At 48.0% G+C, this 14,332-nt stretch overlaps 1 protein-coding gene and 1 long non-coding RNA gene across 10 annotated transcripts in view; one reads left to right on the forward strand and one right to left on the reverse strand.

Annotated features, from left to right (window-relative positions):
- LOC125110923 (uncharacterized) overlaps positions 1 to 14,332 on the reverse strand; it is a 64,245-nt gene that overhangs the window by 45,144 nt on the left and 4,769 nt on the right. Inside the window, exon 2 of the long non-coding RNA XR_007130761.1 lies at positions 14,031 to 14,143. This is a non-coding gene — a long non-coding RNA (uncharacterized LOC125110923). The remainder of the gene's footprint in view (positions 1 to 14,030; positions 14,144 to 14,332) is intronic.
- CDHR3 (cadherin related family member 3) overlaps positions 1 to 14,332 on the forward strand; it is a 70,865-nt gene that overhangs the window by 1,703 nt on the left and 54,830 nt on the right. For 8 of the 9 annotated variants that reach the window (XM_047752594.1, XM_047752595.1, XM_047752596.1 and 5 more), the window contains exons 2-3: positions 7,365 to 7,567; positions 13,935 to 14,100. In XM_047752594.1, coding sequence (XP_047608550.1) covers positions 7,365 to 7,567; positions 13,935 to 14,100 — 369 coding nt within the window. Of the gene's footprint in view, positions 1 to 463; positions 679 to 7,364; positions 7,568 to 13,934; positions 14,101 to 14,332 lie in introns of all 9 variants that reach the window. The other variant, XM_047752597.1, reaches the window with a different exon arrangement.

Here is a 14,332-nt window from a genome sequence, read left to right on the forward strand (position 1 = left end):
CCATAGCTCACGGCGACACAGGGTCCTTGACCCACTGATCAAGACCAGGGGTCAAACCCGCGTCCTCATGGATCCTAGTCAGTTTCATTACCATTGAGCCACAATAGGAACTCTGCAAGTTTATTGAATAATATTGAACCCTCTTTAATCTTGGGCTTTTAGACTCCGCAGAGGGCAGGGGAACTTGTGAGTGTGAAGTTAGGCCTTGAGCTGATCAGACTCTCACTTAAAGTCAACATTTGAAATTTCCCCAGAAACACAGGCTTTTAGGACTCTTATCATTTGAGTTAAGAGGTGACATTATTGTCACTGGGGGAAGAGTAAGGTTAGGAAGAACCCAGCATCTCATACACTATCATTTGGAACCTTCTCATTAAAAATGTGAAATGAACAGATCACAAAAGTTTGCAAGAAATACTTGAGATTTTTCATAGAAACCACATTCTGGTCTCTCTCCATCCAGAAGACCACACACTATGGTGCACTTTTGCTTCCAGAGGACAAAGCCAGGTCTGCTGAAGGGCGGACTGTTCCTCTCTCACCTTGTTAAGTGGGACCCTGATCCTGACTCAACCTCAAAAATATGAGGGTCGCAGAGGACGGGAGGAGGGGAGCTGCCACACCAGCACCTGCTTCAGGGTCGTGGAACCAGGCATCCACAAAATAATCTCAAACAAGGTAACATTCCCCAGCATTCTTTTTCCTCTCATTTGGTATTAACTCCTATGCATCCTCCAAGGCCCAGTCAAGCCTCACCTCCCCCCATGGAGCCTTCCTGGATTGCCCTAGCTCTTGGGAGATGCTCTTCCTGCTGCACCCTGGAGCTCCTCTTGCCTCCACATGGAATGCGTGTCAAGGGTTTAGTACAGTGTCTGACGCTGAGTAATCGCTCAGCAAAAGGTGGCCTGAGTTATATTTTATTTCATCTGTTATGTGTCTGTCCTGTGTCCTCCACCAGAACATCAGCCCTGCAAGAGCACGTTCTACATGTCCCATTGTGCCATGGCCCCGAGTGTCAATACACGCGGGGTATCCCATGAATGTTCTTGTTGATTGTTATCCCTTTGGGGGAATGTTTTTCCCCCACATTTACTGATATCATCTACACGCAGAAATTTAGATCCTCTGCCTGCTTAAGTATCGATTGGCATTGAAACCGACTTCTGTCTTTTCTACCTGCTATTGAGATGAGGGAAAGAAAACATTTTCTCTGCGGGATGCTGAAGTGTCCCATTCCAGCAGCCACTTACAAAGGAGGGCCCTAAAAGAACATATCCTACACAAAACTCCCAGCGTAGTGGGGAAAAGAGTGGAGACAAAACAACCTCAGGCTCCATCAGCACAAAGGAACACGTGCCACCCTGAGAGATGGAGGACCTGGCAGAGACCCCTCGGGCTACCTAAATCCACCACACACTGAAGTCATCTCCACTTTGACAGTGTCTCCAGGGAACCAGCTTTTGCAGGAGTCTCAAGGGAATGAAAAATGCTGGGGTGATTAATGAAAGAAGGGTTCCCTGGTAGCTGGAGACCTGCATGCATGTGAGAGGGATGCCAGGCCCAAGGACCTGAGTTTTGTCCACTGAGCACCAGGTGTGAGGCCATCCCAGGACTCTCTGGGAAGATCCCCAAGCCTGCCATCTGGGCCTGGCCCTCTGCTAGGCTATGCCAGGAAATCAAAAAGAGGCTCAAGGTGCAGTGTTTTAGGCTCCTTGGGGAGCCAGGGGCACCCCCCTTTTTTTATGGCAGCACCCATGGCACATGGAAGTTCCCGGGCCTGGGACTGAATTCAAGCCGCTGCTGTAACCTATGCAGTTGTTGAAATCAGATTCTTGACCCACTGCAGCACCCATGGCAACCCTTTCTTAACGCTGTCATCATTTAAAAAGGCAGGAAGATGTAGTCCATTTCCAGAACGTCCTCCTGTGGGTGATTATCCTATATGTGGGGTCCAAAGAACACTGCAAAAAGTTTCTGCTTTTTCCATCCTGTCACTCTCCTCTTCAGAGTCAACCTCAGGAAAGCAAAAGGCCGTCCCTCTTCTCAGCCCCCTCCCTCCCTCTCCCTTTTCCATGCAACCTGGTTGTCCCCCCCCTTGCCTCCAGCATAGCCCTCAGTCACTGAAATCCACCTGCTTTTCCACCTCCATGGAGTTGAAAGCGTTTTGCAAGAAGACAGTCCTTCTCAGGCCAGCGCCAGAAGATGGTCCGGGATGAACCGATCTCTCTCTTGCTTATGATGGATGAGCCTAGTGTCATTTACAGAATCATTAGAAGAGTCACCATCTTTTTTTTCTGTGTCCTACTAAGGGCTCCCTTGTACTAAGGAGCAGGAACCAGCCCCCTAAAATGGTGGGTGAGCATCCCACCCCAGAAAGTAAACAAGGTGGAAATTAAAGACATAGGAAGATGCTGGGTATACGGAGACAACATTCTATCATGTTTTATGGCTTGTTAAGCATGTGCATTTTCTTATACGGTACCTGTGAGAGTAACTGGAATTAGTTGGAGTGGTTCCTGCACAGAACTGACTCCCGGCCAAGCGTGAAGCATGCTGATGGATAGTGTAGCTTTGTAACCATGGGTCCTGAGAGTTTAGGGATGGTTTGCAGTGGCCTGGAAGCATTGTTCATTGATCACGGTGAGACGGATGATTTGTACCTGGTCTCAGGGAGCTCCTCTGAGGGCTCTGCTGTTGGGGCTGGTTATGCAACAAGAGGCTTATGTGACCAGCAAAATAGAAACATTCCCAGCAGAGACTCTAATTTTGGCTCAGTGTTTCCAAGGTACTAGGGAGTATGTTGGTGGTTCCCAATCTGAGCCAGTGCCTTTTGTCATGGCCCTCAGGGACAAGAGGACAGCAGGGGCTGGCCCGGCCTCTCCCATCGTCTGGCTACGAGGCAGTGCTCCAATGTGATACACATCTTTAATGTAGCTGTACCATCTCTTTTTTCTGAAATAAGCTATCAATGTGTAAGCATTCACATCTGGGTCCTGTGAGTCTTCTTAAGCAATGAGAAATGTTTATTGGCCACTGTTAGTGTAGCACCGAAAGCCCTGAGAGAGTGTGTTGACAGAGGGCCCCCAAGAGGTTAAGGGACCACCCCAAGGCCACACAGTCAAGAAGGGCTAAGCTCAAATTGGCTGATTTCAAATCCCTTGCTCTTTCCACAACACTCTTCCAACTTCTTCTGCTGCCATTTTGATTGGTTAATAGAGAGAATGAAGGGGTGCTTACTGAGTGACAGTCTCAGGTGAGTGCTGCTCTTTAGGGAAAGCAGAGTTATAGGTTAGAGCAGCTGCATGCCCGGGGGGTGGAGGGGGCAGCGCCCCATCCTTCCTGAACCACCTCATCGCCTTGGATGCCAGAAACCCAGGGAGCCAGCTTCCTCCCCTGCAACCGAGGCTCCAGGGAGAGGGCCTCCTTGGTCCATTTCTGGCAAGGCAGTAATTTTGCTCATTTGGAAACAAGCGAGTCCATCATCCATCCAGCTCTCGGCTCCAAGCTAGATGTTTCCGTGGGCTTGGTGACCGATAATACATCTTTTTTGGCGCTTTTTCTTTTTCACAGTGTACCCTTCAGCAATTCTAATTTGCGTCTTAATTAAGATGCATGTAGAAGTCAAATTCCATTAAAGCCTCTTTCTTGCTCTGCAGCACTCAGACCACCAGAAAGTTTGCAACATGAGCCTCTGAAGGAACATGTATGGTGTCTTGAGGGAGAGCTGGCTCCTGGCTCCTAACTTGCCCTCTGCCACTGCTTAGCTGGGTGCCTTTGGACACATCCCTTTAACACGTCTATAGAATGGAAGAACTGACTACACATGGTGAATTCTGTATCTTAATCATTGCTCTATTTACAGGGTGTGGGCGCTAACCACTCATATTAATAAGGATTGTTATTGTGTCTATTATTGCTATTAATTCTGCTACCACTGCTTTTAATAGCAAGGAGGCTGGAGAAACTGGGTATTGGGCTAAGAGTGGGCAGATACTGGCTTGGCCACCTTTCTTACCAAGGTCCCCAGAGTGTCTGCCTCAAAGCTTTTAGGATTCAGTGGCCTGACCCTGGCACAAAAGACCTTTTCATCTTCCACCAGATGAAGAGAACAGCCTCAGCAAGAACGTCAGCAGAAAGGGAATGTTCAAAGACCCAGGGTGGCTTTATCCATACATGGAATATGCAGTCTCAGCACAAAGTGCTTGAGGGCCACTGGATAGATCCACCTGTCCCTCCCTGATACCTCCCTCACTGCTGAGCGAAATATGACCACCCAGGGAAGACTAAAACAAGCTCTCTAAATATAAGCGGGGGAGCATGGAGCCATGCAGAGAAGCCCTGTCCTTGGCTTCAGACACCTTGGGTTGAAAGGCTGGTTCTTCCACAGAATTAACCTCTCAAACTTATCCAAGTTATAAAAAATTCATGCAACAAGATTAATGGGTACACTTCCAGCAAAACAAACTAGGAGCGATCAGCTTGGGATATCTGGAAAGCATGGCGTCTCTACTCTGGCGCAGGGAACACAGCAAGGTTGGTGGCTGTGGTAGTTTTCCTGCTCAGGGTGAGGCTGTGGAAAGGAGAACTTAGCAAGCCTCTCATACCTGAGGTCATATCAAGCTAATACTCCAGCAAAGGTCCTTATGTCGTTCCCTCAAACCACCTTTGACGGATCACATCACCCAAATCTAACGTCTGGGTTGAGAGTCCAATCTCCTGCCAGACCCTAGGGCCATCTTGCTTCGCTGTTAGCAGGTCACAGAGTAATAAGGATGCAGCCCACATTCACAGCCACCTGACAAGCACAGAGCGACAGATTCTCTGTAATAGGGATGTGCAATCCGTTATCAGACCCAAAGGCATGAGCCAGGGCCCTGCATGGCCACATCCAGAGCCTGCAGTCTCAGGTGTGTGAATTGGTGACAGCAGTACCTACATTTGAGGATCACGGTGAGAGCAGAGGGGATCAGGCAGGGAAGCGGCTGGTGCAGCACAAGGAGGAGGTGCTCGGTGAAAGCAAGTGGTTACTAGATTCAGTCTGCTCTTTTGGGCTGGACACTACCTTACCCTAGACTATTCTGGAAAAAAGCCTAGTGAGTTGCATCTTTGCTTAAATATGAGCAGAGGCCTCCCCCTCCTTTGGCTGGAAGGGCACGAATCACTGGGGTGAGTTGGAGGGAGCAAGATCAGGTGTGTGTATGTGTTGGGGTATGGAGGGGTCCTTGGAGACAAACTGTCAACTTTTCATTTTGCTCAGGACATCTTGCCCTGCTGAGTTGGAAGAAACACTCTCTCAGACAGCTGAGGTGGCAGAGGGGTGGAGTGGTGGGGGAAGGGGCCTGGAGACTCCCATTTGTGGGAAAAGGGGCTTGTTGGAATTTTAGCCACAAAACCCAACCCACCATGGCAACTGATTATTTTGCTCAGAAAGAAAAAAAAAAAAAAAAGTATCCGGAGGAAACGTTTTGCCTCTAAATACTTCAGGTGTACTATTTGGCTGGTGGGTTTTATCACAAGAATGAAATATTAAAGTCAATTTTAATAGATTAAAAAAATCCATTTGTAGTCACATCACCCTAAACCTCAGCTATATTTGATTTTTCTGAGTCCTTGCACAGTCCTTGTCCATAAAACTGGATAATTCTGCCAGCAAAAATAACTTATGCATAATGCATTTTAATCTCGAACCTAAATCAGATGATTTTAGATTTCGGAAAGCTTATATCAATGAGTGTGTTATATTTTGATTTTTTTTCTCCATTTCCATATACTCTTCTGCATCCCCTCACCCAAATCTGAAAAAAAATCTTCTCTTATAAAAGATACTTCCCCAAAGCCTGTTTCTAGAACTTTTGCACCTTGTAGCACGACAGATCCTTTTACTGCCCACCCCACCCCACCCCCGGTACCCATTCCAGGGAGTTTGTCCCCAGTAGTTGACGGTGGCCAAGCTTGGAAGCTGGCTGAGAAGCGGGACCTCAGGATAAATTTTGATTTGTAACTTATTATTCACTGTGTGTCCTTCAGCTCGGTTTCCTCATCTGTAAAATTGATGACACTAACATTTATTCAAGAGGATTTTTTTTGAGGAGTAAATGAAAGTACTTTACGTTATGCATTTATTTGGAACATTGGATAAGTGGTAATTGTATGAGTTTCCTGTGGCTGCTGTAACAAAAGACCACAGATGGAATGGCTTAGAGAACAGAAATGAATTCTCCCACAATCCAGAAGCACAGAGGTCTGAAGTCAAGGGGTCGATAGGGTTGGTTCCTTCTAGAGGCTCTGCGGGAGAATCTGTACCAGGCCCTCCCCTCTCCTGGCTTCCGGGGGCTGCCTGCTTTGCCTTTGCTTGCAGCTGCATCACTTCAGTTTCTGCCTCTGTCTGAACACAGGCTTCTTCCTTCTGTGTGTGTCTCTGCGTCCCGATCTGTTCTTATAAGGACACCAGTCACTGGATTTGGGGCCCACCCTGATCCAGCACAACCTCCCCTTAACTACTTATACCTGCAAAGACTCTATTTGCAGATCAGGTCTATTCTGAGGTTCCATGTGGACATCAATTTGGGGGCTGGGGGACACTCCTCAGCCCCTATACGAGCTGTCAGTATGGAAGCATGAAGGGGAACATGACCCGTTATCCTCCTCGGGGCTGGCAAAACTCTGCAGAGTGTCAAGGAGACCTTGGTGGTCCCGAGGCTTTCCTGTAAGAAACACACTTTCTCTTGCATTGTAAATCCCCTGTCTGTGACTCGCCCTGAGTCTCTCTGTAAAATGGGAGTGACTTGACCCACCACCATGTACTCCGTGATGCCCAGAGCATCCAAAACTAAGTCATTGTCCCTGAGATGACTTAGGGATGTGGGGAGAGCTGCCATGATTTTGGAGCGCTCCAGTATGCACATTCCATTTCCATGACCCCTGAATCAGACACTGACACAGAGAAGAAAAAGAAACTCTGTAGGCTCCCCAGCCTTTGGAAGACAGGGGATGCTACAGCCAGACTCGGTCCTTCAAATGGGGGTCCGTCTTCTAAGGCATCATATTTCTCTCTCCCTGGCCCTTCACAAAGGCTGGGAGAAACCCGAAAGGAGGCAGAGAGACACAAGAGAAAAACAGCAGCTTTGTTTCCAGAATGACAGACGCAGATTTCATGGTTGTTTGGTGGTGGTTGTTTTCTTGGCTCTGAGAAGATAGCGCCTTCCCTTTTCCAGCTCTTGGCAGGAAGCTTCATTCTTGGGGAGGGAACAACTTCCAGCGTTGCCCTGAGCTACGAGTTGAAGCCACAGAGCAAGCAGCTAAGTCCTTGTTTCCAGCACAAGGCTTTGTGCTCATGTTATTTTGCATCCTTTTTAAATCTGCAGAGGGCCAGGCACTGCACCTAATCCACTTACCTGCTACAGGCAACGTGGCAGAGAATTCGCCACCTGAGACTTCAGTGCACAAGTTTTCTGTGAAATTATCAGCCTCCTTGTCACCTGTGATGCCAGGGTTTCCCCTGATAATCAACTCAAGTCCCCTCACGGAAGCCTTCAGGGTGAACTGGCTCTCAGGCACTGACTTTGAGGTAAGCACCATCTCCTTCGCAATGGGACTTGCTCACAAAGAGGGGCCGAGACATGGAGCGGATGGGATTCTGGATCCGTGGTCATTTCCTCCTTTTGCCCTGGTTTAATTGCCTCTCTTGTCAGATCTGGACATTCTGTTTGGGGGCACCCTACAGCCCTCTGTGCTAGATGCCCCTGTAGCTTTTGGACTTTATTTTCTTCAGTGAATCCAGTCTCAATGAACAGTATGTTCAATTTGTTGCAAAGAAAAGGCTGGCTTTTTGTTGCCAACCACCCTCGCACAATAATGGGTATTGGGCATACCAACAGTAACAGATTTCTTTGGGTGGGAGCGTTTGGGTATGGATCTCCTTAAAAGCCAAGCCCTAGTGAACTGGTTCCTGGTGATTCTGCTTTTCTACAATTCTGTGACTTATCCAGAGGAAATCTACAAGGAGACATTTCATATGGAAGAACACACCCTTAGTAAAAACTTACATCTGAGTGTCTAGGCCTACTGGGTTCAAAAGCCATGCCACTTCTGTTTTCTAGGCTGTCCTTTGGGTCTTGCCAAAGTTGTCACTTCTCTCGAGGCAGGACAAACCCACTGATGGCGTGTTCTCCACTAGTAACCTCTGGGACCTCCTAAGGATGTCTTTAGGGTCCAGGAGTCTGCACCTATTTGTACTGCAGTTACCTCCTTCATCCACCTTGGTCCTCAGCTGGCACAGGGACCCCTCCTCCCGTCATCATCAGCCCTGCCCCTACTCCCGCCTGCCATTGCCCTGGGCTTCCCCTCCTTCCCCAGTGGACCTGCTTGGGCCAGGGTCCATTGCCTCTTTGAGGAACATATGTTCTTAAATCTAGCTGATGGTTAGAGTCACTAGGGGAGCTTTTAAAAACCATGCCTATATGGGGCCCAGAGCAGACCTGTGGGGCCATGGACTTGAGGGCCAGAGCAAAGCATGTGGTATTCTCCACACCCCACAGGTGGGCCCCCTGGTCCATAGGAGCACCCAAGCAGGCATCCTTCAGCTCAGCATCCTGTGTGCCTGTCCAGGCCCAGATGCTCCTTCTGTGACTTCCCGGCCTCCCTCCCTGCTCCCTTGACATCTGGCTCATCTGGAACAGATGCTGCTCATCTGTGCCTCTAAGCCTTGCCAGTGGCTTGCACTTAACAGAGCACGTAGTATATGCTGGACATTGCAAAGTGCTTTACAAATGTTTACTCTTGTGATATTCACATCAGCTCCAGGATTTACGTGTATCATTACCCGCTTCGCACAGATGGGGTAAATGAAGTAGCATTTATCAGAGAGGTGAAATAACTTGCCCTGGGCTGCACAGCTATTAGAAGCTGAAACTAGAAGGCAGGCAGTCTGGTTTTAAAGCTCTTGCCATATTTTTTTTAAATAGCTCTACTGAGATAGAATACACACTGCATATAATTTACGCATTTAAAGTATACAATTCAGTAGTTTTTACTGTATCACAGACTGTCACCACAATCTAATTTTAGATTGTTTTCATCATCCCAACACAAAATCCCCAATCCATTAGCAGTCTCACCCGTGCCCCCTACCTCCCCAGTCCCTGGGAACCACTAATCTACCTTCTGTCTTAATGGATTTGCCTATTCTGGACCCATCATATCAATGAAATCACACTGTATTTGGTTTTAAATGACTACCTTGTTTCAATTAAGTGCAAAGTTTCAAGAGTCACACATGTTGTAGCATCAATCAGTACTTCAGTCCCTTTAATGGCTGAATAATATTCCACTGTATGGATAGACTCCCCATATTTATATTTTTGTCTCTTTAGGGCTGAACCTGTGGCATATGGAAGTTCCCAGGCTAGGGGTTAAATCGGAGCTGCAGATGCTGGCCTACACCACAGCCACAGCAACATGGAATCTGAGCCGCATCTGCAACCTACACCATAGCTCAGGATAACACTAGATCCTTCAACCACTGAGCAGGGCCAGAGCTACTGATCCTTAACCCACTGAGCAGACCCAAGTCCTCATGGATGCTAGCTGGCTTTGTAACCCACAGAGCCACAACAGGAACTCCCTAGATACCACCCCCCGCCCCATTTTGTCTATTCATTCATCAGTTGAGAGACAGAGTTACTTCTACTTGAGAGCCCACACTCTCAGCCTCTATAGTCTATGCTGAAGATTCCCAAGTTTAATGCTGAAGATTCCCAAGCTGTTTCAGATTTGCAGAGGTTTTAAAGCACATTCACATCCTGATCTTTTCATTGTTACTACTAACACTGATATTATCACTATTAAAAGTCTAAATTCCTGGACAGATTAGTAGAAATTACGAATGCAGAACAGAAAAGAGAAAAAAGATTGAAAAGAAATGAAGAGAGTCTCAGAGAACACTGGGACAATGTGAAACGCACCAACATCTGTATTATAGGGGTGCCAGAAGGAGAAGAGAGAGAGAAGGGGACAGAAAAAATATTCCAAGAGATGAGAACAGAAAACTTCCCTAACATGGGAAAGGAACCACTCACTCAAATCTAGGAAGCACAATGAGTACCACCAAAAAAAAAAATCTAAATTCCTATCCTAGAAATAAGATCATAAAGAGACAGCAAATGTCACTGATTTGTCCAAGACCCCAGAGCCATAAAGGATGAAATAAGAACTTGACTCAGGTCTTCTGACTCTCCCTCTCAGACTCTGTCTCCTCCACTGCCCTGCACACCTATTTCTCTTTGGATGAGCCCCCAAATCCTTCTCTATGGTTCTTACCCTTGCAAACAGGGCTGTCCATCAAGAATGAAGTCCATCCCGTTCCTGACCTCTAGAGATGGGGAAGGTCTTAGCCCACTCCACAGATCTAGGCTCTCATGTTCAGCCAAGGCCCCCTCCTGGCACCACAGCCCACAGGTGCCCAGGACCCCATGTCGGTACTAGGATTGGCCACAGGTTCACACATCCTGAAGCTGTTCTTAAGAATTGGTTACTTATCCCCAGAAACAACCCAATATCATCAACCAGCCCCTCCAAGAAGATCCTACCCTCCAACCCCAACTGCTCACAAGGGCTGTTCCTGCAGAAACAATAATGCGGTCTCTGGGGCAGAACCTGGCTCCTCCTCGACCCTCTGCAGGATGATGAGCCCAACCATGAGGTTTTGGGGTCTTTGACCCAGAGGTCTGGTCACTGTTAGCCCTGGGACTCAGTCATGCAGGGCTTTCTAAGAGTGACCTCCAGTCATGCCATAGGCCAGGCTGTCCTGCTTTCAGACACAGTTGCTGAGACTTTGTGGGGTGGTAGTTAGGAAGATTAATAATAATGAAGAAGAAGAGAATGAGGATGACAACTCACATTTGTGGAGCATTTACCATATGCCAGGAATGCCCCTAAACATTTGTGAATTCATTCATTTAGTCTTCGTAACAACACTAGGCAGAGGTACGCTATTATCTGCATGTTAAAGGTGGGGAGACTGAGGCTCTATAAAGAGGTGGTACAACTTGCCCAAGTTCACATGGCTAGGTGGTGGCAGACCTGAGGTTTGGGATCAGGTGGGCTAGCCCCAAGAGCCCTTGCTCATCTCCCCCACAACATGTGGGCTCGCTATCGTCCAGCAAGAGGGATGTCAGAGCCTCATCTGGTGGCCCAAGTGGCTATCATTGGGGTTTTCTCCTGCAGCAGCATCAAGAAGGAAAGTCCCAAGGAGTCGGCAGGGCAGGGGGCGGGTGGGGCACGTGATGGCCGAGCAATGAGGACAGGTGCTCTTTGAGGTCTCAAGGTGACCATGCCTGCCCCTGTCATTGGCCCATCTCTGAGTTTCACTTCCTTTGCTGTCACGAGCACTGTGGATCCTATAAATTTGCACAAACATGCTTAAAACCAAACTTACTATCTTTCACTAAAATTCTGCAGCCAGATTGTCTGCCATTAAATCAAGTCTCCACCACTCTCAGCTACAACCTTCAATGCTCCCTCCCCTTCCTGCCCAGGTCTTCTGATATGTGAAATGGGAACGTATGTTTGTTGTGATGATTCAATAAAATACTCCACAAAATGCCTTGGCAAGAGCCTGGCACATAAATATTTAATAAGTGCTGGTAAAGACAACAACAAAAGCAATTTTCCATGAGTTGGCAGCAACCCAATTCCAATGGTTCCAAGATACGGTATTTTTAGACTTTTTTTTTTTTTTTGTAATGGCCATACCCGTAGCATATGGAATTTCCCCAGGCCAGGGATCAAATCAGATCTGCAGCTGCGACCTACACCACAGATGCAGCAATGCCAGATCCTTCAGCCACTGTGCCACAGCAGAAACTCCTAGACTCTCTTCCAACTGTGGTATTTCCTTCCTCTAGGGTGTGAGAGCCAGGCCCCAAGGAGAAGGGCTGTCAATAGACAATACTGTGGTGAAGGATCTGCAAGCTTGAGGTTCAGGAGAGGGTTCCAGGTTTAGCTAGCTGGAATTGGGGGTGTAAATCAGAAAGCAGAGTGGACCATCTTGACAGGGGGCTCTGATGGACACATATTCACTGAATGGCTTTTGACATCTAATGAGAATAAAAGTCAGCACTGGCAGAGCGCTTGCCCAGTGCAGATAATGATTGAAGTATTCCATGGATTAGCTCGTGGAGTCCTCATCACAACCCTAGAAAGCAGATGCTATTATTACACCCATTTTACAGATGGGGAAATTGAGGCAGGAAAAAGTTTAATAACAGGAAGCCAGTCAGTCTGGCTCCAGACTCTATGCTCTTAACCCACATGCTGTGCTGTCTCTCACTCGCCAAACAGAGACTTGGGGACAGGTCATCCCACTTGTGTGGAGACCAAGCCCATGGCTGGTGACAAGACTACCTCATTTTCCCTGTCAACCCTCCTCCAGACCTGGTCCCTCCCTTGCAAGCACGCATTCCCATCTGTGGCCACCCTCTTCTCTCATCGTCAATCCAGATCGTGCAAAGTCAAATACAACACCCACCCCCTCCTCCATGACGTCCTCCTTGACTCAACAGAGCTCACAGCAAACTTTTTTCCTGATGTTTCTTAGTCCCCTGATCTAGCACTGTGTGATAATACGTTCTATTATAGTTCGACTTTTTAGGGTAAGAATTATTTTCCCACTTATAGTCATAGAGAAACAAAAATCAGGAAAAGTCAAAGAACTGTCCCAAGGTCACAGAGAAGTCCAGTGGTGGCAATGGGACTGGAGCTGAGTGCTCTCCTCAGTGTGGGATCCTGAATGCCTTACTGCCTGGCCCCAGTTGAGTTAATTACCAAAAGGTTCTATAGGCACAATTAATAAGACATTTAGGAAATTTAGTCCTCGATGTTCCAAAGGGCTCTGGGCCTTCTGGGATCTCCACGGGCTAAGCTGGTGACAGGGATGTGCCCAGTCACCTGAGAGGTCAGAGACGCCTCCTGTCAGCCTTGGCAGGGCCCTCCCACCATGGCGCACCGGGCTTCCTGCTGCTCTAGGTTCTGGTGCTGCATCTCCGGCCCCAGTTCTTGGTGTCCCTCCCACTTCTCCAAAACACTTGTGGCCCAGAGGAAACATTTCTGACAGTGGAAACATGTGTGGAAAGGCACCAAAAACCTGAAGAGGCTGTTGGTGTGAGTAAATATCGTGTCTTAGTTCTTCAGATGTATCCTTCTCATGTTTATCCTCGGATGTGGCCTTGGGAACATGAGAAGGGAGGGATGAGTCAAGACGTAACTTAACAGTAATCCCAGGGAAGTGTGGCATCATATTCTTTTTTTTTTTTTTGTCTTTTTGCCTTTTCTGGGGCCACTCCCATGGCATATGGAGGTTCCCAGGCTTGGGGTCGAATCTGAGCTGTAGCTGCTGGCCTACGCCAGAGCCACAGCAACGTGGGATCCGAGCCCGTGTGCGACCCACACCACAGCTCACGGCAATGCCGGATCCTTAACCCGCTGAGCAAGGCCAGGGATCGAACCCGCAACCTCATGGTTCCTAGTCAGATTCGTTAACCACTGAGCCATGACGGACACTCCTGGCATCGTATTCTTAAAGGCGAGAACATTCAACTGTATTCAGGGTGGCTAAGGGACCTGCCTGGGAGTCTACCCTCAGCAGTGACAGGCTTTCTTATTCTCAACTGCATCTCCAGCAGACGCAACTAGGAGGCCTCCTGAATATTGGCCTTTTCCTATAAGAGCAGCATCACGCGCAGGAGTCCCCTTAGTCAAGCGCTGTGGGGTTTCATTAGGAAGGGCTCAGGCAATTCAACGGGTTCCCCTGATGGTGAGTGAAAGACCGTTTCCAGGATGCCGGCTGCCTCCTTCCTATAATATCCCTTTGCAAAATGTATGCATATAAAACAGATCTTCGTTCACATGGTTACTGAAAATTCTGCATTTGCTTTCAGGTTGTCACCACTGGGAAGGAACAACTAGATTTTGAAACAGGACCACGCATATTTGATTTGCAGATTTACGTGAAGGATGATGTGGGTGTCACTGACCTGCAGATCCTGACGGTCCAGGTAACGGATGTGAATGAGCCGCCTGAGTTTCAAGGCAACTTGGCAAAAGGTACGATACACTGGCAGCCCAGACGGTGGCAACATGCAGGACCCTGGGGGACACAGCGAAATGGAAAAGTAAATAAACAGGCAGCTGTTTCCCTGGAAAAGGCAGCTGCTTAATGAGCAGGGAATAAATGAAACGGCCTCCAGCCCAGGACTCCCGATAATAACGCCCAACAAATTTACAAAGCTTTTTCCCATGCACAGCTTCTCCTGGGCCTCTCCGAATGCTGGGGAGG

Source organism: Phacochoerus africanus, chromosome 11, assembly GCF_016906955.1.
Source record: "Phacochoerus africanus isolate WHEZ1 chromosome 11, ROS_Pafr_v1, whole genome shotgun sequence".
Taxonomy (NCBI): domain Eukaryota; kingdom Metazoa; phylum Chordata; class Mammalia; order Artiodactyla; family Suidae; genus Phacochoerus; species Phacochoerus africanus.